This window comes from Adiantum capillus-veneris, chromosome 13 (assembly GCF_014529385.1).
Source record: "Adiantum capillus-veneris isolate H3 chromosome 13, ASM1452938v2, whole genome shotgun sequence".
Lineage (NCBI taxonomy): Eukaryota > Viridiplantae > Streptophyta > Polypodiopsida > Polypodiales > Pteridaceae > Adiantum > Adiantum capillus-veneris.
The window spans coordinates 114,559,774-114,583,210 of NC_140943.1; the positions used below are offsets into that span (position 1 = coordinate 114,559,774).

General features: G+C 44.7%; 1 protein-coding gene and 2 pseudogenes across 2 annotated transcripts; all 3 read right to left on the bottom strand.

Moving 5' to 3' along the window:
- Positions 1-308: 308 nt before the first annotated feature.
- LOC147444688 (uncharacterized) lies at positions 309-1,326 on the bottom strand (annotated as a pseudogene).
- A 3,699-nt stretch (positions 1,327-5,025) lies between these two features.
- LOC147444689 (uncharacterized) lies at positions 5,026-7,924 on the bottom strand. Of its 2 annotated transcripts, XM_086527229.1 has the most exons (9): positions 7,543-7,924; positions 6,729-7,247; positions 6,450-6,599; positions 6,247-6,382; positions 6,098-6,151; positions 5,797-5,831; positions 5,571-5,600; positions 5,336-5,424; positions 5,026-5,232 (listed from the first exon to the last, which is right to left on the bottom strand). In XM_086527229.1, exons 2-9 carry the CDS (start codon positions 6,870-6,872, stop codon positions 5,097-5,099), a joined length of 774 nt encoding a protein of 257 aa, XP_086383355.1. In that variant the 5' UTR covers positions 6,873-7,247; positions 7,543-7,924; the 3' UTR covers positions 5,026-5,096. The 2 variants fall into 2 exon arrangements, 1 of the variants encoding a protein (XP_086383355.1); XR_015190056.1 differs by lacking the exons at positions 5,026-5,232; positions 5,336-5,424; positions 5,571-5,600; ... (2 more) ...; positions 6,247-6,382; positions 7,543-7,924 and having other exon boundaries at positions 6,487-6,599; positions 6,688-7,534.
- Positions 7,925-14,721: 6,797 nt separating this feature from the next.
- On the bottom strand, positions 14,722-16,115 carry LOC147444690 (uncharacterized; annotated as a pseudogene).
- Between the last annotated feature and the right edge of the window lie 7,322 nt (positions 16,116-23,437).

Sequence of the window (23,437 nt, forward strand, 5' to 3'; positions counted from 1 at the left end):
GAATCAAAATCTTCATGGATTTGGAAATTGAAATTCTTCATGATTAGCTAGCCTTAAGCATGGTAAGCTCTCCCTCAAAGCAATACGCTAGGTAGGATGGTCGTGACTGCATCATTTGTCTTTGCCAAAAAGGATCGTAGCCATCAATTCTGAGGTGAGGGTTTTCATAGTTGTTGGCAATATTATAGGTCACCATGTGAATGATTCGGATGATTTGGTGGAGAGGGTCATGTATAGGATGTTCCGCATAAGACATGAGAGGTTGTATGCTGATATGAATGAAGCTCAAAGCTGATGACTCTAGTCTATTAGCTCTTTGCACTGAGCCTACTTTCAAGGTACACCATGCCTTCGTGAGGTAGAGCAAGACTTTCCAAATATGAGATGGACTCGGACTTCGAATCTTCACGAACTGTTATCATTTGTATTCAAGCCTGAGTTGTGATGGGCATTGTTGTCAGACATTCAATGGCTTCCTCACAAGTGGCTAAAATCAAGGGATCAAAAAGCGGGCCACCAATTTTCCTTTACAATGTCAAAACCAGACTCCAAATCTTGCTTGAGAATTGCTAAGTATTGGCAAGCCATGAAAGCTGCTAGATCTTGCAAAAAAATTGCGCTTGCTAGGGCTCATCTCCAGCTTTGTCTGTAAGCCTTAACAATGGATGAGTTACAAAAACTAGTGGACCTTGGCAAAAGACTGCTCCTCCCATGACAACAATCATTACCTCAATGCTTCAACCTCATCCAAGAAGCCAATGCTTTACTGGGATCACTATGAGATGCATAACTATGAGATGGCATGAGAACATGATTTGAAGAGACCTTAAACCTGTTCTCATCTTTGATCTTTGTGCAGTAGGAAATCACAAACAGAATCGAGCTTCATACTCAAAAGTCAATGTTCCTTTTTCCTTGAAACTTCAATTTTTTCATAGTTTTTGAGAAAGAGAGCGCTTGGCATCAAGGCTTGAATCCCACATTGGCCAAAAGGAAACTATTTGCTTAAGTGACTTCTCATTCTTCATATTGGTGACTTGCAGAGAGCTAAGCTACTCCTGAACCAACATTGATGGCTGGGATATTTCATCAAGTTAAGATCTCCCGCGGCTACTTGTTTTAGGGTGGATGATCACCAAAAAAAGCTTCCAAGAGAGCTTCTACTTAATAGCGTAGGCATGCTTGATAATTTCAAATTCCATGAGAACTTTCTCCATCCTTACAAGACTCCAGTTGACTCTTGTGCAGATAAAGCTTCAAGGGTCCAAGCAACACACTTCTCATGTTGGGCGCCCTCTTACTTCTTTCTCTTTGGACTTCTTCCATAGCTTGCACGTGTTTTCATTGCTGTATGTGTAGAGATAACCACAAAAAAGAGTTGCAGGCCGTGCCTCCACTTGAAAAAAAGTAGCCTCCAACAAAAAGAACACCTTTCATTTTCGGGTGCTGAGCCAAAACAATGCAGAAATCATAGCACGAAAACGTACTTTCAAGTCTTCACGCCCAAAAGACCCAACCAAAATAGCATTTTTCATGCATATCCTCCACCTAAAAAAAACACTCCCACTGCAAATTTTCATTGGCCAAACCCCCTATGGCCATGCTAGCAAATTTCCTCCCTATAGACCCTGCCTTACAACAATGCCAACAAATAATGGCATGTTTACATTAGATTTTAGATCGCAAAATGAAGTAGGACTCTCCGTTTTGGAATGGTCTTTGGACAATAAATGACAAATCTGAAGGGAAATAATAGCAACCTACAAGACTGCTTCTAGGACTTGTTGATAGCTGAAAACTGAGGGTACTAAAGGCTGAAATTTGATGGCTGATCTGGTGCTACTTCTGGGATTGATCCAGATGATGATTCTTTAAGGGATCACTGAAAATAGGCTGATCAAAGGGGCAAATACTGAGGCTGAAGGGCAGCTTCTAATGGTCATATATTGGTTCTCATTCTAGGACTAAAGCACTTGCAAAATGCAAGGTAAGTGATGGGCTAAATACAGTGTTGAATTGTTGCTGAGACCAACTGATCCTGGTGCAAAAATGCTAGCATGCACATATTCTGAAAACACTGATACAAAGGATCATATGATGGCCCCAGACGAGGAAGAGAAGCCGATGAAAAACACTGCTCTTGGCTGCTTGCAAACGAAATGCAAGCAAGTTATGGCATATCTAATGGTCGATTGCTAGCACAAGGCATAATATGATGATATAACACAATGAAGACTTCAAGGGCCTTGCACTATCATTGCCAAAGTGGTATTTACTTCTTATTGCATACCTCGATAGTATAGATTCGTACCAAATTCTGATACATGGCAAGTGCCCTCAAAGTGACAAAATTGAAGGGGAATGACAACCTATAGGACAACTTCTAGGACTTGTTGATAGCTGAAAATTGAGGGTACTAAAGGATGGAATTTGATGGCTAATCTCGTTCTACTTCTAGGACTGATGTGGATGATGATATTACTAGAGATCAACAGAAATTAGACTGATTTGAGAGATGAATACTGAGGCTGAAAGGCTTCTTTTGATGGCAGAATATTGGTGTTAATTCTACAGCTGAAGCACTTGCAAAACGCAAGGTAAGCCATGGGCTAAATACAGTGTTGAACTGTCGCTAAGGCTGGCTGATCCCAATGCAAAAATGCTAGTTGAACATAGAATGAAAACATAGATACAAAGGAGCATATGATGGCGCCCAAGCAAGGGAAGGGAAGTAGGTGGAAAACACTACTCCTTGCTGCTTGAAGATGAAACGCAAGCAAGTTATGGCATATCTAATGGTTGATTTCTATGGCGGAAAGCACAAAGCATAGTATGCACAATGAAGACTTCAAGGGTCCCTCACTACCATTGCTGAAGTGGTATTTACTTCTAATTGTACGCCACAACTATACAACTTCATACTAGATGCTAATGAACGCAAATACACTCAAAGTGACAAAACTAAAGGGGAATAACACCAACTTATGGGATAGCTTCTAGGACTTGATGATGGCTGAAAACTAAGGGTACTAAAGGCTGACCTATGGGATAGCTTCTAGGACTTGATGATGGCTAAAATCTAAGGGTGCTAAAGGCAGAAATACGATGGCTTATCTGACGCTACTTCTAGGACTAATTTGGATGATGATATTGCTAAAGATCAGCTCAAAATAGGTTGATGTGAGGACTCAATACTGCCAAATACTGGTGCTGATTCTAGAGTTGAAGCACTTGCAAAACACAACGTAACTGATGAGCTAAATATGAAGCAAGTGAAAAACACTACTCCTAGCTGCTTACAAATGAAACGCAAGCAAGTTATGGCATATCTAATGGATGATTGCTATGGCGAAAAGCAAAAGGCACAGTAGGATGATATAACACAATGAAGACTTCAAGGGCCCTCCACTACCGTTGCCAGAGTGATATTTACTTCTTATCGCATATGTCGATAGTAGTACATCGTATCGAATGTTGATGCACGGCAAATATCTTCAAAGTGAAAAAGCTAAAGAAGAATAAGACCAACCTATAGGATAGCTTCTAGGACTTGATGGCTGAAAACATGGGATACTAAAGGCTAAAATCTGACAGCTAATCTGGTGATACTTCTCCAGCTGATCTGCATGATGATACTGATAGGGATCGGGTGAAAATAGGCCGATCTAAGGGTTGAATACTGAGATTGAAGGGATGCTTTTGATGGCGGACTCCTAGTGCTGAGGCACATACAATACCTGTAGGATAGCTTCTAGGACTTGCTGATGGCTGAAAACATGGGATACTAAAGGCTAAAATCTGATAGCTAATCTGGTGATACTTCTCCAACTGATCCAGGGATCGGATAAAAATAGGCCGATCTAAGGGCTGAATACTGAGATTGAAGGGATGCTTTTGATGGCAGACTCCTAGTGCTAAGGCACTTGAAAAACACAAGGTAAGTGGCTAAATATGATGTTGGAACTGTTGTTGAGGCCGGCTAATCTTGATGTAAAATTGCTAGGATGCACAAACGCACATGATGGCACCTAGGCAGGGGAAGGGAAGCGGGTGGAAAACACTGCTCCTCGCTACTTGCAAATGAAACACAAGCAAGTTATGGCATCTCCAATGGCCGATTGCTATGGCAGAAAACACAAGGCACAATGTGATGGTATAACACAATGAAGACTTCAAGGAATGGCACCTATGAGGGAGAAGGCCTGCTGCTCCAAGTACAATAACACAAGTGCGAGGACCAATATTGTCAAAAACCCACTGACACTAGTGAGGGCAATGGATATAACTGGAGGCTCACAAGGCTAGAGAGTCTGAAAACAAGTGCAAGGTCTAGAATCATTTCTGAAAGCAAGATCAAAGACTTCTATTGCAACCAACCAAGGTAGTATCGTTGTCCCTCGAAACACATACATGGATGAATTCGAGAAATTCCCAGATTTACCCATAAAGAAAGTGCAGTTATAAGCTCATTGTAGTCAACCACAAGAGTATATGACCATCAGCTCTATTATGCATAGTGTTAACCAAATATCATGACAATCCACTAATGTCATCAGTGCCCAATAGTGGGTGTAGAACTAAGTATGAATATATGCTCCCATACACACACCCCATACACATGCCCACATAAGCATGTACTCATATGAAGCTCTATGAATTGAGTTGTTTCTCTCATTCTGTCTCTTGGAACACAATGATCCCATATGCCCATGTCATGGCCATATCTACCTTGTCCTCCTCTCTGATCAAAGGGTTGGCGATCAGCTTGTGGAGCCCCATTTGGCATCATCCTCCATCTGTAAACAGTTTGGAGTAGTGTTTTCCATCTGTTGTCCTTTCCCTGCCTGGGAGCCATCATCTGCTAACTTGTATCTACGTTTTCAACCTATGTGCATGATAGCATTTTTGCATCTGGATCAGACAGCCTCAACAATAGTTCAACACCGTATTTAGTTCAGTACCTTGCATTTGCAGATACTTCAGCCCTAGTGTCAACACCTATTGCAGCCTTAGTGCCACAGCAAATAAGCCTCAATACCTTGCTTTCTCACCCACGTTACATGACAAAAACTAGAATCCATTTGAGTGATTGGAGATCATACAACTTCCACATAATAAATCAATTTCTTCTTCAAGGGCAGCATTACCCCCATAGGTGTAAACAACCCATTTCGAGGCCCTTTAGGTGTCGCAGTAGTTTCGGACAACCACCTTTCATGACTTGTTGGGATCCTGCTGTTTGGCATGGGAGAATGAGGAAATGGGCACAGATCCTTCCTAGTGCAAAATCCTTGAAGAAAATATCGACAACTGCCTGGATTTTCAAGCACCTCACCTGATAGCATTACAGGAGATGCCCAGATCCCTGCAGTGGATATATTCCTCTGGTGTAATGGCACCGGCAAGAGTTGCCTTTGAGGTAAGCTGTTGTTGAACAACATCAAACACAAAATTAGGAGCTTGTATTGAACGACTCTGTTGCATTCGAGAATATGCAATTCCACGCTTGACTTTGCAAGCTAGCATAAAACCGAGCTTGTTGCTCTTGCTGCCTCAGCAGAAACTCTTACTTGCTGCCGGCAAAGCACCCGTTCCTCTATCTGTTACTGCGCAGCAGCCTCATGCATTCGGTGTGCATAAAACTTCAAGTTTGCTGGGTAAGGAGGCACAAAACTGGCTGGAGAAAGTGGCAAAAAGGCTCCATTTTCCAAAGAACTCTGATGCCCAAGGTGCATTGATGCTGGACCTGTCAAATTAGATACACATGGTTCTGGCAAGGGAAAGCTCTGTTCCGACGACAGCTGCTTCGCATTGTGAAATTCCAAGGGGCTCTGCACACAGTGTACAAAACGCATATCTTGAGATTGTTCTAATCGCCAATCATTCAGTACTACCTTATCTAAGTTATTTTGGAGCTCCTTTTCCATGCAATTATCTCCATTTTGTGCAAATGGGTTCAACGATCACAGAGAAGGGGGTAAACAGGATGCTGAAAGTAAGGGTGTAGCATCTAGTATAGAGTTGGCATCAACACATTCATCACTTGATGAAGCACTATCCGTAACCTTACCATGGTCTGCGAAACTTTGAGACTCACCTTGCAAAGTGGAGGAGGTCATCACATGAGCTATAGCTGGAACTGCAAGTTGTCCTGGATAATTTACATAACCGGATGAGGTCTATGATAGACTACCAATATAGGTATAACAAACATCAAAAGAATGCTTTGATTGAGAATTAACATACTTATCAAAAGCCATAGCATTGTATCCAGAAGCAGGCAGTCCTCCATAAAAGGGGAATAGTGAATTGGATGATGGTGGAAAATCATCATATGCAGGAGTTCCCATCGGCAGTGACGTATGTAGGGGCCCTGAATAAGCTGTGTAGAGCAAAGACTGATGCCTTACTGTTTACATTTCATCAGAGGGGGTATCCACTTGAGATACCTGCTCTGATGAGGGCTCCTGATGGTCTTTAGCAGCTGTCCTATGATCTTCAAGATGAGGCGGTGCCGATGTTGCCTTGGGGATCTCCCCTAACAGTTTCTCTAGCTCTTCATCGTATTCTTCTTCCATGAAAGAAAACCAGTGCTGGGACTACCAGGAAAAGGAAACCAAAAAATGAAAGAAGGGGAGAAATAAAGATACAAACCCACTACACATTAATCTAATTAATTTAAACAACCTGTTCTACACCTCATAAGTACACGCCGCTGAGAATACTACCAAAATCAATGCAGCACTTTCAGTTGTTGTCAGCAGTCCCAAATCCCAGCTGAACCACAACCAAGCATAGCTCCAAACCCTGCCTTTCAATATGAACGTAACAGTAACATTGTACAACATTTTCGCAGCTTGGCAGCAAGACATCAATGATAGACAATAGATATTCACTAACAACCTTAAAGAGAAAAGTTGATGAAGGTATGAAACCCCAAACACATCTGTAAATGAATAAATACAAGTTTATTGGCACAAGCGCTGAGAAAACAGAAAAGGCACTTAAAATTTTCCAAGCTCTAGAGAAAGGTTTTAAACCATTGCCTTCACTACATGCCTTCAGATGTGTCTTGATTTCTAGTTTCCCCGGCCAAAGACAAGGAACCTGGTCGACAAAGCAACAACAACAAGTTGCCTACTAATTTCACTGGTTCCAATAAGAATCACAATTAGTAGTGAACATAGCCCTGCAAAGCAAAGTATCAGCCCTCCACCTTGAGATCTATTGCCCTGCTCCCGCAGATGCTGCAAAAACAGAGATACCCATAAAAACAAAACAAAACAAAACAAAAGGCACACAAGCATAGAACAAGTCAAGAAAATGTGAGTACACCCGAACAGTAAAAACAGATGAAGTTGAGTTGCACTTGCAATCAAATTGTTGCTACTACTCAATATAGCAGAAATAATGAACAACCCATAGACAGCTGTTGCTGCTTCTCATGCTGATATTAAAACCTAGGCCAAAAGATGATAAACAAAATCGAGTTGCTGATCGACAGAAGAAAAATACGTTTGCAAAGGTGTGGTGGCAGTTTACCTGGTTGGACAGCTTCCTTGAAGTTATAAGGGAAGTATGTGCCACTTCCCCCAACTTTCCAGCCCTGTTTTTCAAGTGATTACTTGCGTTCCTTGTATTCGGCACTTTCTTATAAAATTGATCATGCGTTCGCGTCCCTCATTCTCGTGTCCCTCTTGCGTTCAGTTTTCAAGTTGAGTTCTTGTATGTGCGTTTGCTTGCCTGCAGGTCCCGTTTGCATCGCAGGTGAGCCGGCGCGGCCCCGTTTCCGCGACGCCCCGAACGAGGGCGTCACACTTGGTATCAGAGCTTCGGCTCGAGTCCTCGCCGACCCGACGTCGGCCCGCGGCCCGTGGTTGTCACCACGTTTTCGGCCCGTCTGCCTCGTTTTTTCCACGTTTCCTCCGCGTTTTCGGCCCGTTTTGCCCCGTTTTACCACGTTCCTTGCGTAATTGCCCCGTTTTGCCCCTTTCCGTGCGTTTTCTTCACGTTCCTCAAAGTTTTTCACCGTTTTGCCTCGTTTGACCCGCGTTTTGCCCCGTTTTGACGCGTTTCTCCACGGTTTTCAGCGTTTTACCTCGTTTTGCCCCGTCTTACACCGTTTGGGACCGGTTTTTCACCGTTTTGAGCATTGTTTCGCAGTTTCGTCGTTTTGGACCCGTTTTTTTCTCACTATTTCATAGTTTTCAAAGTTTTTCAAGTTGTTTCTCGCAGTTTCCCAATTTTTCGGCATTTTCTGATTTCTCCTCGGCTTCGGCCACAAGAACACCCAATGGCGGGAAATCAAGAAGATGAAGAAGGATACAGGACGGAACCGGAGCTTCATAGAGCCCCGAAGAAGAACAAAGAGAAAAAGTCGCGACAAGACCACCAAGAGTCAATGGAAGAAAGACTAGAGGCACGCATCATGGCCTCTGTAGAACACCAAATAAACATGATGTCTGCCAACCTGAGCGACCTACTGCAAACGCAGCTAGGCCAGCGACATGAAGACCGCCCGGGGCCAAGCAATGTCAACACGCGGCGAAACACACAAAGACGACCGCGGCCCGGGAGATTAGAGACAGTGGACGAAGATGAAGACGACCCGGATGACCGAAGTGAAGGGCGCTACTACAGCCCCGAGAGAAATCTAGAAGACGAAAACAGACTGGAAAAATTCAAACCCCTGCCCCCAGAGAAATACCGAGGCCACCGCACCTCACTGGCACTCAACAAGTGGTTCAGTGAGGTCGAAGACTACATGCAGTGGAACAACATAGGCAAACGCCGATGGGTGCAAGTGGCCAAAACCTTCCTGGCTGACGACGCCTATGTGTGGTTCTTCAGTGAACAACCTTCAAAGCACTGGGAGGACTTACAAAGAGACATGCTTAACTATTTTGTGCCAGAGAATGAAGGAAACAAAGTCAGAGATTCGTGGCGCGATCTACGCAAAGACGGCCCCATATCAGAGAACGTTGTCAAGTACCGCCGCCTGATGCTGCAACTCCCACTCATGCACACAGCAGACAGGCTACATGGATTGCTGTACGGCCTTAAACCTTGGGCCCGTCGCGAGGTAGAGAAGCAGAATCCCAACACCTGGGAAGTAGCCGCCAACATGGCCGAGAAGCTACGGGATACAAACTCAACCCAGGGTATCATTCCACACAACCCTCGCCCCAACAATTTTGCCCCCAATAATGGGCCTAACCCACCTGCCGGGCGAGGCCGCGAGTTTAGACCCAGTTACAGAAGCAATGGACCCCGCTCACCACCACGGAGCTTTTTGGCAAGCAATTCTCACAGCCCCACATCGAGCAGCTTCTCCTCCAATACTTACAAAAGCAACAACAACTACCCGCGCACCAATCGTGTCTGGTGCCGTGACTGCAAGCTTGATCATGGTCCCTACTACCCGTGTGTACGCCAACGCAACCAAGCAGCATCCTCATCTAGCAAGGTCAACACCCTCCAGATAGAAGAACCACCTTCCCCCCCCCGAATAAGCGTCGAAGAACTGGCTAGTCCTGGGGCTAACCAGCAACCCCGGATTGGAGCAGTGTCCCTCCGCCCGAAGTGTATGGCAGCAGCGATAACAGACATTCAGAACTTGTATGTTCAAGCAACAATCGGATCCCAGAAGCAATGGATCATGGTAGACTCAGGTGCCACACACAACTTTCTGTCGCCACAATGTGCCGAGCGCCTGGGCCTACGTCTCACCACCGTCAACGAAACGACAGTAAAGTTTACCCAAGGAAAGGATAACAATGTCAAGGCAGCTCGTCAGGTCAGGATCGAGTTGGGTGAATTCACATGTCGGCTGGATTTCATAGTGGTTCCAATGGACGATTTTGAGGCAATCATTGGTCTCTCCTTCAACGACAAGTACCTCATTGCTCTACTAGGCATGAAGGTGGACCAATTACTGCTAAATAATCAGGGCAAAGCAGTGACAGTACAAGGCGCCAGACTCACAACAAGTCAAGCTTTCACCCGCCAGGCGCGTATGCAAACCAACTCGCCTCCCATCAACCGACAGGACCCGGCTCAGTTAGCAGCGATGAAAGGCAAACAAAAAGTTCCGAAACACTCCTCACCAAGACTCAATCTCATGAGTGCAAAGCAAGCAGAGCGGGCCCTCAAGAAAGGAGCTCAAGTTCACCTCTGCATCATGCAGGCAAAGGAACAGCCCACGGCTAGGCTCAACGCCATCAGCATCGAGCAGGCCAAAGTGGGTGACCCCTCTCTGACCCCCATCCTTCAAAAGTACAAGGATGTCATGCCTCCAGAACTCCCCCCCGGCTTACCCCCTCCCCGTCAAATTCAACACGAAATTGACCTCATCCCAGGTAGCACTCCCCCGGCAAAGGCCCCCTACCGCATGAACGACACCGAGCTCAAAGAGCTCAAGAAGCAACTACAGGAATTGGAGGATCAAGGTTTCATCCGGCCCAACAGCTCTCCCTTTGGGGCCCCAGTGTTGTTCGTCAAGAAGAAAGATGGCTCGATGCGGCTATGTGTGGATTATCGGGCCTTAAACAAAATAACCATCAAAAACAAGTACCCAGTCCCGCTGATGGAAGACCTCCTAGACAGATTACAGGGCGCCAAGTACTTCACGCGCATCGATCTACGCTCAGGCTATCACCAAGTCCGCATCGCACTCAAAGACATTGCGAAGACCGCCTTCCGCACACGCTACGGCTCGTGGGAATGGCTTGTCCTGGGTTTTGGTCTCACGGGCGGCCCTGACACGTTCTGCAGAATCATACATGACAGTTTCAGGGACATGATAGATGATTTCCTCATCACATACATTGATGACCTTCTGATTTACAGCAAGACCCTGGAAGAGCACCAGAAGCATGTGGCCGCAGTACTCCAACGTCTCCGCGAACACCAACTATATGCCAAGCTGGAGAAGTGTGAGTTTGCTGTGCAGAAAATCGAGTTCTTGGGCTTCATCGTCACATCCGAAGGCATTATGGTGGACCCTAAGAAAGTTGACGCTGTCATCAAGTGGGCCCCACCAACATCCATCAAAGAAGTCCGAGAATTTGTGGGTTTCTGCCAGTACACCCGCCGATTCATCCGCGACTTCAGCAAGATTGCGGCCCCACTTACAGAAATCACAAAAGGCCACAAACCTTTCCAATGGACACCCAGAGAAGAAGAAGCTTTTGAGAACCTGAAGATTGCCATGTGCAGTACACCTGTCCTCCGACTGCCCGACTTCACAAAATCCTTTGAAGTACACACAGATGCATCAGATGGTGCCATTGGCGGCGTCCTCATGCAGGAACAGCAACCCATCGCCTATGAATCTCACAAGTTCACCGATGTCGAGACAAGATGGACTACACATGAGAAGGAAATGCTCGCTGTCGTCCACTGCCTCCGAAAGTGGCGACACTATGTCCAAGACAAGCACACAAAGGTCTACACAGACAACATCTCACTCAAGTACTTCCAGACCCAACCAAAACTCACCCCCAAGCAAGCCATGTGGCAAGATACACTGGCCGAATATGACATCGAGATCATCCATAAACCGGGCTCCACAAATGTCATGCCCGATGCACTCAGCAGAATGCCTACTCTCAATGCTATCTCCTCAGCAACTAGCACGCTCCGCCAGCGCATCCTCGACGCTCAGAAAGCTGATCCGGCTGTTCTCCGCATGCTCCACGACCACGTTTCTGGTAAAGCAGCAGTGGGTCTCTTTGAAGTCAGAGACAACCTATTCTATGCGCATGGAAAAATCTACATTCCCAATGACCCAGAGCTCAAGAAAGATCTCATGTGGGAGGCTCATGACTGCAAATTAGCTGGACATGGGGGCCAGAAAAGATCTTATGACAAACTCCACCAACATTACATGTGGCCCAAAATGAAGGACGACGTAATCGACTACGTGCGTACCTGCCCAACCTGTCAACTGGTCAAAGCTCAACGAGTAAAGCCTGCTGGCCTCCTCCATCCCATGCCAACACCCTCCCGGCCTTGGGACATGGTAAGTATGGACTTCATCGTCGACCTCCCACCCTCCCACGGCCACACTACCATCATGGTGGTCGTCGACTACTTCACCAAGCAGGCTCACTTCATCCCGGCAAAGCCTCCTGTCACAGCATACCAAGTAGCCAAACACTTCTTCGCCAAAGTCTTCAAATACCACGGCCTCCCCTTAGCCATAGTTTCTGATCGCGACACCCGCTTCCTCAGCGACCTCTGGCGCGAGCTGTTCAAGTTGCTAGGAACCCAGCTCCGCTTCTCCTCCGCCTACCACCCAGAAACCGATGGCCAGACAGAAAGAGTCAACCAAGGCATTGAAGACTACATCCGCAGCTATGTCAAAGCAGATCAGAAAGACTGGTCCGAATACATGGATGTCCTGGAATTCCACTACAACAACTCCATCCACAGCAGCACGGGCTACACCCCCTTCGAGCTCTCCACAGGTAAAGAAGTAATCACACCCCTGGCACTGGCAACCGGCGACGTGCATGCCCAGGATCTGGAATGTGAAGAATTTCTGCAACAATGGCAAACCCGCATGCAAAAGGCCAAGCAAAGTCTCGAGCAAAGCAAGGTACGCATCGCCAAATACGCCAACCAAAAGCGCCGGCCTGCCGAACTCCTCCAAGAAGGTGACTTAGTCCTCGTCAGCTCACAGAATATCACCCTCCCTCCAGGCCTCTCCCCCAAATTCAACCACCGCTACTATGGGCCATACAAAGTGCTGAAGTCATACAACGACATCACCTACAAGCTGGACCTCCCATCACACATCAACATCCACAACGCCTTCCATGTAAGTCTACTCAAAAGGTTCGTGCCGGATCACACCTATGGAAGAAGCCTCCCCGAATATGTAAAGGATGGCCCGCCAAATGAGCCGGAGGCCATCCTAAAGTCGCGCTTCGGGCGCCGGGGACAACTGTTCTATGTCAAATGGCGAAATCGCCCGATGACGGAATGCACTTGGGTACCTGAAGAAATCATGCTCCCACTTGGGAGACCCCTTGTGCTGCGCTTCTACAACATGCCAACTGAAGAGGAGGACAACCCACTAAATGACAACCACATAGAGTAGTCCTCCCTCCCACTTTGTAACTAGCATCACCCTAGGTAGCTAGACAATTTGGTGGCAACATCTAACTCCCCTCCTTGTAAATATCCGCCCCAAAAACCTCGGCATCAATTTGTGTATCGGCACTCCTCAAAACCCCGGCTTGACGTGGGCGTCAAGCTCTCTCAACCCGGGGGTGTATATAAGGGAAGTATGTGCCACTTCCCCCAACTTTCCAGCCCCGTTTTTCAAGTGATTACTTGCGTCCCTTGTATTCGGCACTTTCTTATGAAATTGATCATGCGTTCGCGTCCCTCATTCTCGTGTCCCTCTTGCGTTCAGTTTTCAAGTTGAGTTCTTGTATGTGCGTTTGCTTGCCTGCAGGTCCCGTTTGCATCGCAGGTGAGCCGGCGCGGCCCCGTTTCCGCGACGCCCCGAACGAGGGCGTCACAGAAGTGATCAGAAACTTGCAAATATGGGAAAAATGGGAAAAAATGACAGGGGCGATGCAACCTACCTAACAAAGGAAGAAGGCAATGTTCAAGGGCTAATGTACACAATACAAAGAGTAAAACTTGAGCAGATGAGGAGGAGGAGGAAGTTGATGCTGATGAGAAGCAGAGTAGCTGATATCCAAAAGAACCACCCAAAAAGAGAGAGAGAGAGAGGGAGAGAGGAGAAGCGGCAAGCAGTTGGATCTTTTTCCCTATTTTTCGAGAAATATTTCTGAGCGCAGAGCTGCCTTTGCTAATTTAATTTCCACGCCCACAATCCACCGAACAAAAATAGAATTCCCATGCATGCCCTCCACCCAAAAAACACACCATTACTTGGTCACTTCTCATTGGCCTAATCCCCTATGGCCATGCTAGCAAATTTCTTCTTTATAGACCCTGCCTTACGGCAGTGCCAACAAACGATTTATATATTATAAGAAAGGTCCCAATAATAAGATAAATGGTGCACATTGCACATTAATATTTTGAAACAAAATAAAACAAAACTAGAGTGCTTCGTTAGGTAAAAATATTTGGAACAAAATATTAGAAATTGAGAGAGTAAGAGAGAGAGAGAGAGAGAGAGAGAGAGAGAGAGACATTTCATGAAAGAGTGTTATATTTTTTTATCTGAGAGTGTTTGGGATATCGTTCGTCGTGGTTTAGTGGTGTACCTTCGCATAAATTGGTTACCGATCGTAGTGCTTCAGAGGGATACCTTGTCAAAAACCATAAGGAGTGTTAAGAGTTTTGTCAAGCTCAATGTTCATGATCATACAAGATGTCAATGTTATGAATTCTATGTTGTTTCATTTTTATGTTTTAAAAAAAAGAAAACATGCAAGTCTCCTTGCATGGGGGAGTTTGCACAGCCCTCCCCAATTTTTATAATACGACGGAACGTGCCATTCCCACGGCAGCATGCAATTTTCCGTGTGTTGATTAACTGCATTCTCAGTGTCAAAAATCAAAAAATGATAATGTTTACTCACCGCGCGATTGAATGTCTATCGCCATATTAGCTTCTTGCGTAGAGCTACATGCCTTCATGCATGCGTACGTGATTGCATCCGGAGAGAGGCCCTCGCTTCGCATCTGCTGAAAACAAAATTGAGTTTTTTGGCCCTGCCCTTGTGGAGCAAATCATGCAATCAGTGCATTCCAAGAGTCCACACTCAGGACACAAAGCTCCTCAAGAGCCAAAAGATTCCACATGAGACTGTCCATAGCCACCTCGTCGCTGTTTAATAACATAGTATTTTGCAAACACGCATCGGTGACCTTAGCAACAGATTGTTCGCCATCAGTGGGTAGGTTTTCCTTTGACTTGTTTATCATGGGTGATGGTTCTCTTGTGAAGTTTTACGAGCGCGTAACCTTTGACACTGTCTACGGTGGGTAGGTTTTCCTTTGACTTGTTTATCATGGGTGATGGTTCTCTTGTGAAGTTTTACGAGCGCGTAACCTTTGACACTGTCTACGGTGCATTCTTCCATAAAATATGTGCACCCATCATGATGCTTAGCTTTGTACGTGAAATACTTTAAGGTATAGTCACTGTTCTTTTTCACCACCGGTGGCCCTTGTTGCTTCCAATGATAGTCATCCTTGGTAAGCTTCACTCTTTTCCCTTTACTCGTGTACTTGCAACATACTACCAACAAGTATGTGTGATCATTTGCTACATCATATGATGAGAGAAAGACAAACCCACATTTACTGAAGCTAGAAAACTTCCAAGTCCACTTAAAAAAAAAGAAAATGTGCTTTTCTCTACATGTACATACATCCCATGGATGCTTGAGAAAGAAGTCCTCATCCACTTAAATGTTTCTTAGTGACATTGTTTTGAATGCATAATCCCGTAGAGTAGGCACAAGTGATTCCAAGGAGGGCACATGACCACATTTTCTCTGCATTGTCGTACCTTGAAACATTAGAGAACTACATGATAATACTAGAGTGATCTTCATGTGTCGACGGACTACGGTTTTGGACCGCGCATCCATATGATTCGTACTTGGTGATGACCTATACATCCAGATTGCAATGCTTCACTAGAATATACCTCAGCAGAAGACGGCGGGGATGGCGGACTGTCCTACTGAGGTGGTTGCTGCCATTGGTGTTCCAGAGCAATAAGCATGACATGCTCCTAGCAGTGGCGCCATCCACAGTATTGCGAAGGCCTGGAGTTATCATCAACAAAGACATGGTGGGTGCAACCAGGCAGCTTGCAGATTTGATCTGGATGGAGGTGCGAGGTAAAGTGGGAGAGCCACACAAGGTAGTGAGAGTGGGAGCACCATGAATGGCCAGGGTGGGGGGATTGCAGAAAGAAGGTAGGGCGCAGAGACGGACGGAAGCGTCCGACCATAAGAAGCTGATGATGCAGATTGCCGCAGGTCAAGTGAGATTTGGCACATCATGGAGAGGAGAAAGGGGGATGGCTGCATCCTGGGAGAGTGCAGGTCTCTCGTCCTATCATATTCTTAAAATAGTGATGGAGAAGATGAAGATCGCAAAAGGTCCGGCATTCTGCTGCTTCTTGGTGGGTGCAACCAGGCAGCTTGCAGATTTGATCTGGATGGAGTCGGAGAGCCACACAAGGTAGTGAGATTGGGAGCACCATGAATGGCTAGGGTGGGGGGATTGCAGCAAGAAGGTAGGGTGCAAAGCCCAGCTGCGTTGCGATCGAGTATTTTCTGAGTATTTTCAGATTGTCGCAGGTCAAGTGAGATTTGGCATATCCAGGAGAGGAGAAAGGGGGATGGATGCATCCAGGGAGAGCGCAGGTCTAGTCTCGTCCTGTCATATTCTTAAAATAGTGATGGAGAAGATGAAGATCGCAGAAGGTCCGGCGCGATTTGATGAAAAAAAAGCTAAAAAGTGTGTCGCCACATGGACGAACCTCCAGCCAGCATTGCGATTTCAGCTTTATTTTCAGATTGTCGCAGGTCAAGTGAGATTTGGCATATCCGGGAGAGGAGAAAGGGGGATGGCTGCATCTTGGGAGAGCGCAGGTCTAGTCTCGTCATGTCATATTCTTAAAATAGTGATGGAGAAGATGAAGATTGCAGAAGGTCCGACGCGATCTGATGAAAAAAAAGCTAAAAAGTGTCGCCACGTGGATGAACCTCCAGCCAGCATTGCGATTTCAGCTTCTACGCTAACGAAGTAAAGAAAGTAAAATAAAAAGACACATTAAAAATCAAAACAAACAAATATTTTAATGCTTTCAAGTAAGCATAGAAAATAATTAAATACTATAGTGAAGTGATTTTTTTTAAAATCCTCAAATGAGAGAATCGTTTATCAATACCTCAGTGTTTGAGAAAGATGTGTCTGAGCTTAGGCTTAACCCGATTTAAAATCAAAATTAGCCGGTTGCAAAGGATAGCATAGGAGAAAAACCCGATAAAATATACTAAAAAATAGTTTGAATATTTGGAAAATTTAAAATTTTCTACTAGTATTTTCATTTTGTATTTGTATAAGGAGGAAACTTGTCACTTAGACAAAAAGGACTTTCTCGAAGACTGCATCATAAGATCAAACTCCTATGAATATTTTGTTTAATGTTTTGATCTCTAAAGTCATTTTCAAACATGCAGAGAAAGTAAATGATGCCTAGCATTCTAAAACAATTGAATGCAAAGAAAAGTAAAGACAAGATGTGAAATGAAAGATAAGTCTTTATCATGCACTGAAAACTATGAAAGCCCCCCTAACCCAGCCCAACACTAAGGGTTTCTTTTAGAAAGCCAAAAACTGGAAGAGGTTTGAAACATATGTCATGGCTATACTTACATAGTGCAAGGACACTTCAAAGAGAAAAACAAGTGAAAGGGTTACGGTGGCTTTCTAAAACAATAAGAAAGCGATCAAATCATTAGGTTGAGTTTAACAAGAATTATATAAGGTGAAGCATTGTTCACGAATGTCTCGTTTATTAAGCGATCGAGTTTCCTCCTCTGTGCGCTCTTTGCCACACTGTCGAAGCAAGGGACTTGCCGATACACCGTGTGCGAGCCACAAATGGCTCCAAGCACACAACAAGCCTAAACTAGCAAGCTCAAGAGAGCAAAGGGTGTGTCACTCACCGCTCTACGCTCGCCTTCGTGGTGGATTCCTCGCCGCGATGAAGAAGAAGCTGCAGTCGTGCCGCGCTTAACCGCTTCGCCGTCATCGTGCCTTCGTAATGCTTGATCGCACACACTCTCCCTCTCTCTCTCACACACATACACATACACAGAAGGAGGTGAAGAAGAAGAAGATGGAGATGGAGATGGAGATGGAGATGGAGATGGAGCAAGAGCACTCTTCTATTGCACAAATGAGAGAATGAATGAATTTTAGGTTTAGTTGGCTTTTATATGAGCTCACCCCATTCACACTTGGGTGCCCATGCTTAGCCAACTAATCCCTTGAATGTCCCAGTTAGAGTGCGCCTCTCATCGGCGATCACTCTTACCCTTTTCCTATTGGTCCGACAGGCCCGTTACCTGACTCTACCAAATACGTAATACACGTCCGTCGTAGGTGATGGGGTGTCCGTGAGCCATGAGGGTTAACATGCCCCCCTTCCTGATGTAGATTCCGTCCTCGAAAGCTATTGAGTTGAAGCTCGTTCATCGAGGTGAAAGAGCATTTGAGATGAATGTCCTTAGCCTTCTTCAGTCACCGCAAAATCAAACAACATTGGCACAGTAATTGCATTCTCATAAGTGATTAAAAAGCATATGCAGTTTTAGGTAGACAAATTGATTGGTAAAAGAATTTCAAACAATTTGTCAGCAATGAACATTAAATTGCAATGTAATCAAATGCATAAACAGATGTAAAGGTAAAAAATTAAACAAGTATGGGGTCGCTAATTTGACGGTCGAAAGGCACTAGAGATCGAATATTAATACCATGGGTAAGCTTCTTAATTTTCTGTGGTCAATTAAGTTGTTTAATCGCAAGAGCCAAGTATTCATGTTCGAGGGCTGACTAGAGGTTATATCTAGAAGACCTTGTAGTTAAGCTACCATAAAAGGAATTTCTCATGAATTCATGGTCTGACTGATTACTTTTTCTTTGACCCCCCAAATTCTTTTCACAGTGATTCAATTTTGATGTGTGTGCTTATTTTGTATGCCTTGGATTTTTTGCTTTTCAAGAAAAAGCGCCCATACTAGGAACCTCTAGGGCTCTAGTACCATAGGCGATACATGTGAGTGAAGTACCCAATCAAGCTGAGATTTCTCTTCCAGCTTAAGATTTTACAATGTGGCACTTTGATTTTTTGTTTGTTCATTTTCATCATTTTAATTTTGTAACTTTGGGGGGTCATATAACACTGATACACCTCCCCAGGCTCATCACACTAGTAAACTCCCTTTATAATACTTAAGCTAAAGGTCAATAGGGTCAAGCCCACTAGAAAGCCTTAGTACATTTCACACAATGCTGCCTAAATCGGATTAAGAACCTAAGTAACCATTAATTATTAGGAAGGCATTCCCCATGGTATTAAGAGACGATCTCTAACACCTAACTTGGTCAAACTAGCTTAGTCTGACTTGCTTGATGTTTAAACCTAGACAAGGGATTATGACAAAAAAGACATTGAATTAAATGTTTGATACTAAGAAAATGTGCTGGATATTATGCTACCAATCACAATCAAAGCAGACAATCATAGATGCAAAAAAGATAAGGGACAATGCTAATGGACAAGAAACACCTGTTTGTGTTGATGGTGGCACTTGATATGAAGTGTGAACGAGAGAAAGGTTCCATGAAGGTCCAAATCCTATCAATAGCAACACTCTCCTGTACACACTAGGAAACAAAAGGAATACCTCCAGGAGGCACATTAGTGGGAAAAGGTACCAACACTTATTGAACACAACAAAAAACATAAGGAACCCTAACCTAATTAGTTGCACTCCCCCTAGAGAGTCAAGGGAGTAAGATATTGTAGAGGTTGGGGGGAAACCCTAAGGCTAAACCCCTATCCTCGTCGTCGAGATAAACAAAGTCATCATTCATGAGACAATATGTGCCATCCGTGTAGTCCTGTAAATTTTCTTCTTCATCATAGGTGCCCATGTTTACTAAGAAGGTCACTAGACGCCTATAGTCATCTTGGTCAAAAGGGTAGGCTTGTGCATGGGAGAAACGCTCACTACTAAGTATGGATCAGACGTGGTCAAGAGACGTATCAGCCATTCTAACTCCTCAAAATTCCTCTCACATGCTAGCGTACCTATCAAATCCCATTCACATGCAAGCACTGGAAAGACCATGTGAAATATTTGTGAAAAGTAACGAGGGTACCTCTCACCCAAGGCAGGAGTGGATGACTCTAGCGTACTAGCCATATCTGTACACGCAAATAGATGATGGTTAGAGTACAAATATTACAAGGGTCGTGTTCTTGTGCATAATTGTTTTTATGATTTTGTGTTATGGCTCTTGCTCTTTTACTTTTTTATCTTGTTTTTGTGAGTATAAGGCTTTATATATACATTCCCTAAGATTGGAGATTAAGGGATCAGGGGGAAAGGTTGAGAGGAAAGTGAGTGAGTGATGATTGTCAGCAAACACTCCCCCCTTCCTTGGGTAGATCATACCGTTTGAAATGAGCTCGTCAACCTTTGAAACCAATTGTTCCAGTTGGTAATAGGTGAGGATTTTTGCCAGTAGTTTTCTATTACCCTAGGTGCCTCGTCAAGTTGTAAGGGTGGTAAGGTACTCTCCCAGGATCGAACTTGAAGTGGTTCATCAGGTGATTCTTCAACACTGGGAGGTGTGGATTCTTTCGTAGCTTTATGGAGGTCCACTATTGTAGGTGGAGGCTGTGGGAAAGCTTTTACCTCTACTGATGCATTACATGAGGAGCTAGAAGCTTCATGGGACTCCCCCCTTCCTGAGCTAGGTTGAACAAATCGTTCTTTCTTTGGTACCCAAACTAGCTCTGGAGCGGGTGTGTAGCATTCTGTGAATTTTTTATTTCCACGATCATTGATTCGTTTTGGAGCTACGGGATTAGGCTCACATGGGTAGGTGATAGGTAAGAGCACAATCTACGTTTTGGCACCCAGATTTGATCATTTCCTTTATAGTAGCCTTGGGCTTCCAATAGTCGTTTAGGGATCCATCGCAACATTTTCTTACTTTTCTTGGAGCGAGTGGTACGTTTCTTACAAGGCTTCTGTTTTTTAGCATTAGCTATGGTCACTAAAGAAGATTTAGGGACCCACTTGTAGGTTTTCTTCGTTACATTAGGATGAGTCTTGTCAGAAGCTATATGCATTGCTTGTAGCATATTTAAGGGTACATGCATTTCATCCCCCTCAGGTGTTACCCAGGTCGTCCCTTTATTTCCCCAAGTGTCTATGGTTGCTTCTAGGTGGACCCAATCCACATTGTCCGACTCAGTCATCCCAGGTAGGATATCCATATAAGGAGAGTTCTCCCCAATATCCGTGTCTTCGTTACACGTGTAACAATATTGTAATGGAGCTGAGTGAATTGTTGTGTCCGATCGATTATCAATGATGAATTTATTTCCTAGAGGATGCGTTCGACCACTTAAAATGTCATAAAATCTAATATCTAACTAACCCAAATGATTTTCTCATATTAAATTGATCACTTAATGTGGGAGAATAAACGGGAACAAGTGTTAAGATATAGGTATGTGCTTATAGATCTATCTCAACACGGGGCCAATGGTAAAGGGGCCCAAAAGGGAGATGGTCTATCAAAGAGCAAGGCTAACCAATGGAGCATAAGACCTTAGGGTTAGCTTCATTGAAGACCTCCAATAAATGTGTGTAAAAGTCCTTTGACCTTAAGTAAGCTAGGGCTGAGCTTGAGGTGGGAACCCGGCCCAAGCTCGAGGTGCTTGTCATGCTTGAGGTGCTTGTCATGCTTGAGGTGTTTTTCATGCTTGAGGTGCTTGATTAAGATGCTTGAGGTGCTTGACTGGCTCCATGCTTGAGGTGCTTGACTTGCTGCATGATTAAAGTACTTGAGGTGCCTTGAGAAGCTTGCCTGAGATGCTTGTGGGAACACCCCCTAGTTCAAGTGCTTTGTCATGCTTGGTGAGTAAGGTGCTTGATCACCTAAAAGGCAAAAGCATTCCTACAAGAGGGGGGGCGAGCCCTTTTCCTAGGGGCTAGAGAGAGAACACCCACTCACACACACAAGGGAAGCCCAACTTGAAGAGGCAGCAAGGACACATGTCAGGCCCCTACCCATGTTACCTTCATGTGTTGCTTGAAGCCTATTGGCTAGGCTTCAAAGGGGTCCAATGATAAATTACATGAATTATCTAATTGTTTTAGCATTTATCAAGTCCTCTCTCTCAAAGGGGAAAGGGGGACACTTGTCCCAAGGCTACCCATGTTGCTTGTAATGGCTCTTGCTTGTGATTGGCTAGGCCTGGAAGGGTCCAATGAGCTTCAGGCATGAGCTACAAGGGGGGGTCGACCCAAGCAAGCTAGGGGGGTGCCTAGGGGGTATACTCACCCACACACACTCACAAGCACTCTCATTGTGTGATATGCAAAGTGCAAGAGCTCCCTCTCCAAGCAAGTAGAGGTTGAGAGCCTACACCAACACTCTTGGCTATGGAGTGCAAATCCAACCAAGAGCCATGCTTCAATGCTTAAGCTTGCCATCTCCTTCTTCTTCATTACTATGCTATTATGTATGCTAGCAACAAGAGTATGATAAGTGAGGAACTAATTCTTTCTCCTACGAAATGTTTCTTCTTCCTCTTCCCTACCCTCATTCCCTGCTAGCTCTCTCCACCTTCGAAGGTGTTTGAGGTCTTGGGACTGAGGCTTGGGATAGTTAAAGCTTTCTTCAAGTTTATGTTATGTTTGTGGTGCATGAAGCCTTCCATCTTCATGGCATCACCTAGGTCACAAGGAACACAAAGACTGTATTGTAACAAGTCTCTCTTTATGGGAGAAATCATAATACAAATGCCTATTGGAGGGGGGACCGGCTCCACATAAATCCGGTCCTCAATTGTTGTCATGTTCTCTAAACTCTCTCTCTTGCAAAAGTATTGTCTATGCCAAGTTAACTAATTGCTATGATTATGTTGCTATCTTCAATTATGTCTACCCGCTATGCTCACAAAATCATTTCTTGAAAGTACTCTCATTAAATTCCGCTATTCTCAAATTGAATAGGCAAATTCCATTACATTGGTATCAGCTCGAATGACAGAGTCTTGGAACTGTAAGTAGACGTGGTTTTTGGACCAGTCATGCACCATTTTTGCTTCCCTCATGAATGGACGCCCTAAGATCATCTCAAATGACATAGGATGCTTGGAAAAATCCATAACAATGAAAGTCTGCCTTACCTTGTGTCCCAAGACCTTGATCCTGAGATCCTTTATCATTCCAATAGGCGTAACAATAGATCCATTAGCCATTTTTACCACTACGCTTGTGGCTTCAAGGTGAGGTCGCCCCATAGACTCCCAACAACTCTTTGTCACCATGCTGACTCCCGCACCACCGTCAAGGACCCCCTTTACAGTTAACCCTTTAGTAGTGATTGGTCGAGTAGCATTAGATTCATCACCTTCAAAGTATTGCCCCAACTTGTTAACGGGTACTTCAATTACAGATCCATGTCCCGCTAGGTCAGATGGTGGTGCTAAATGTTCCTCATCATTCATTACCGAGTCAGGTTTGTTCATATGTGCAAACTGTGGTAGTCCGGCCTATAATTCTCCATTGAGGAAGTCTCGAAGAGCTGAGACTAGCTCGGGGTCTTTATATAGTTTGGACATGATGGTGGTTCTAACTTCTGAAGACATGAAATCCATCAATTTGGCAAC

Excerpts from the sequence above, each read along its gene's own strand:
- LOC147444689 (XM_086527229.1), bottom strand. The coding sequence starts at position 6,872 with ATGTCTTGCTGCCAAGCTGCGAAAATGTTGTACAATGTTACTGTTACG. Across the intron at positions 5,601-5,796 it reads CACAATGCGAAGCAGCTGTC|ATAGAGGAACGGGTGCTTTG; the intron begins GTCGGAACAGAG and ends GCGCAGTAACAG. Across the intron at positions 5,233-5,335 it reads ATCTCCTGTAATGCTATCAG|GATCCCAACAAGTCATGAAA; the intron begins GTGAGGTGCTTG and ends GCCAAACAGCAG.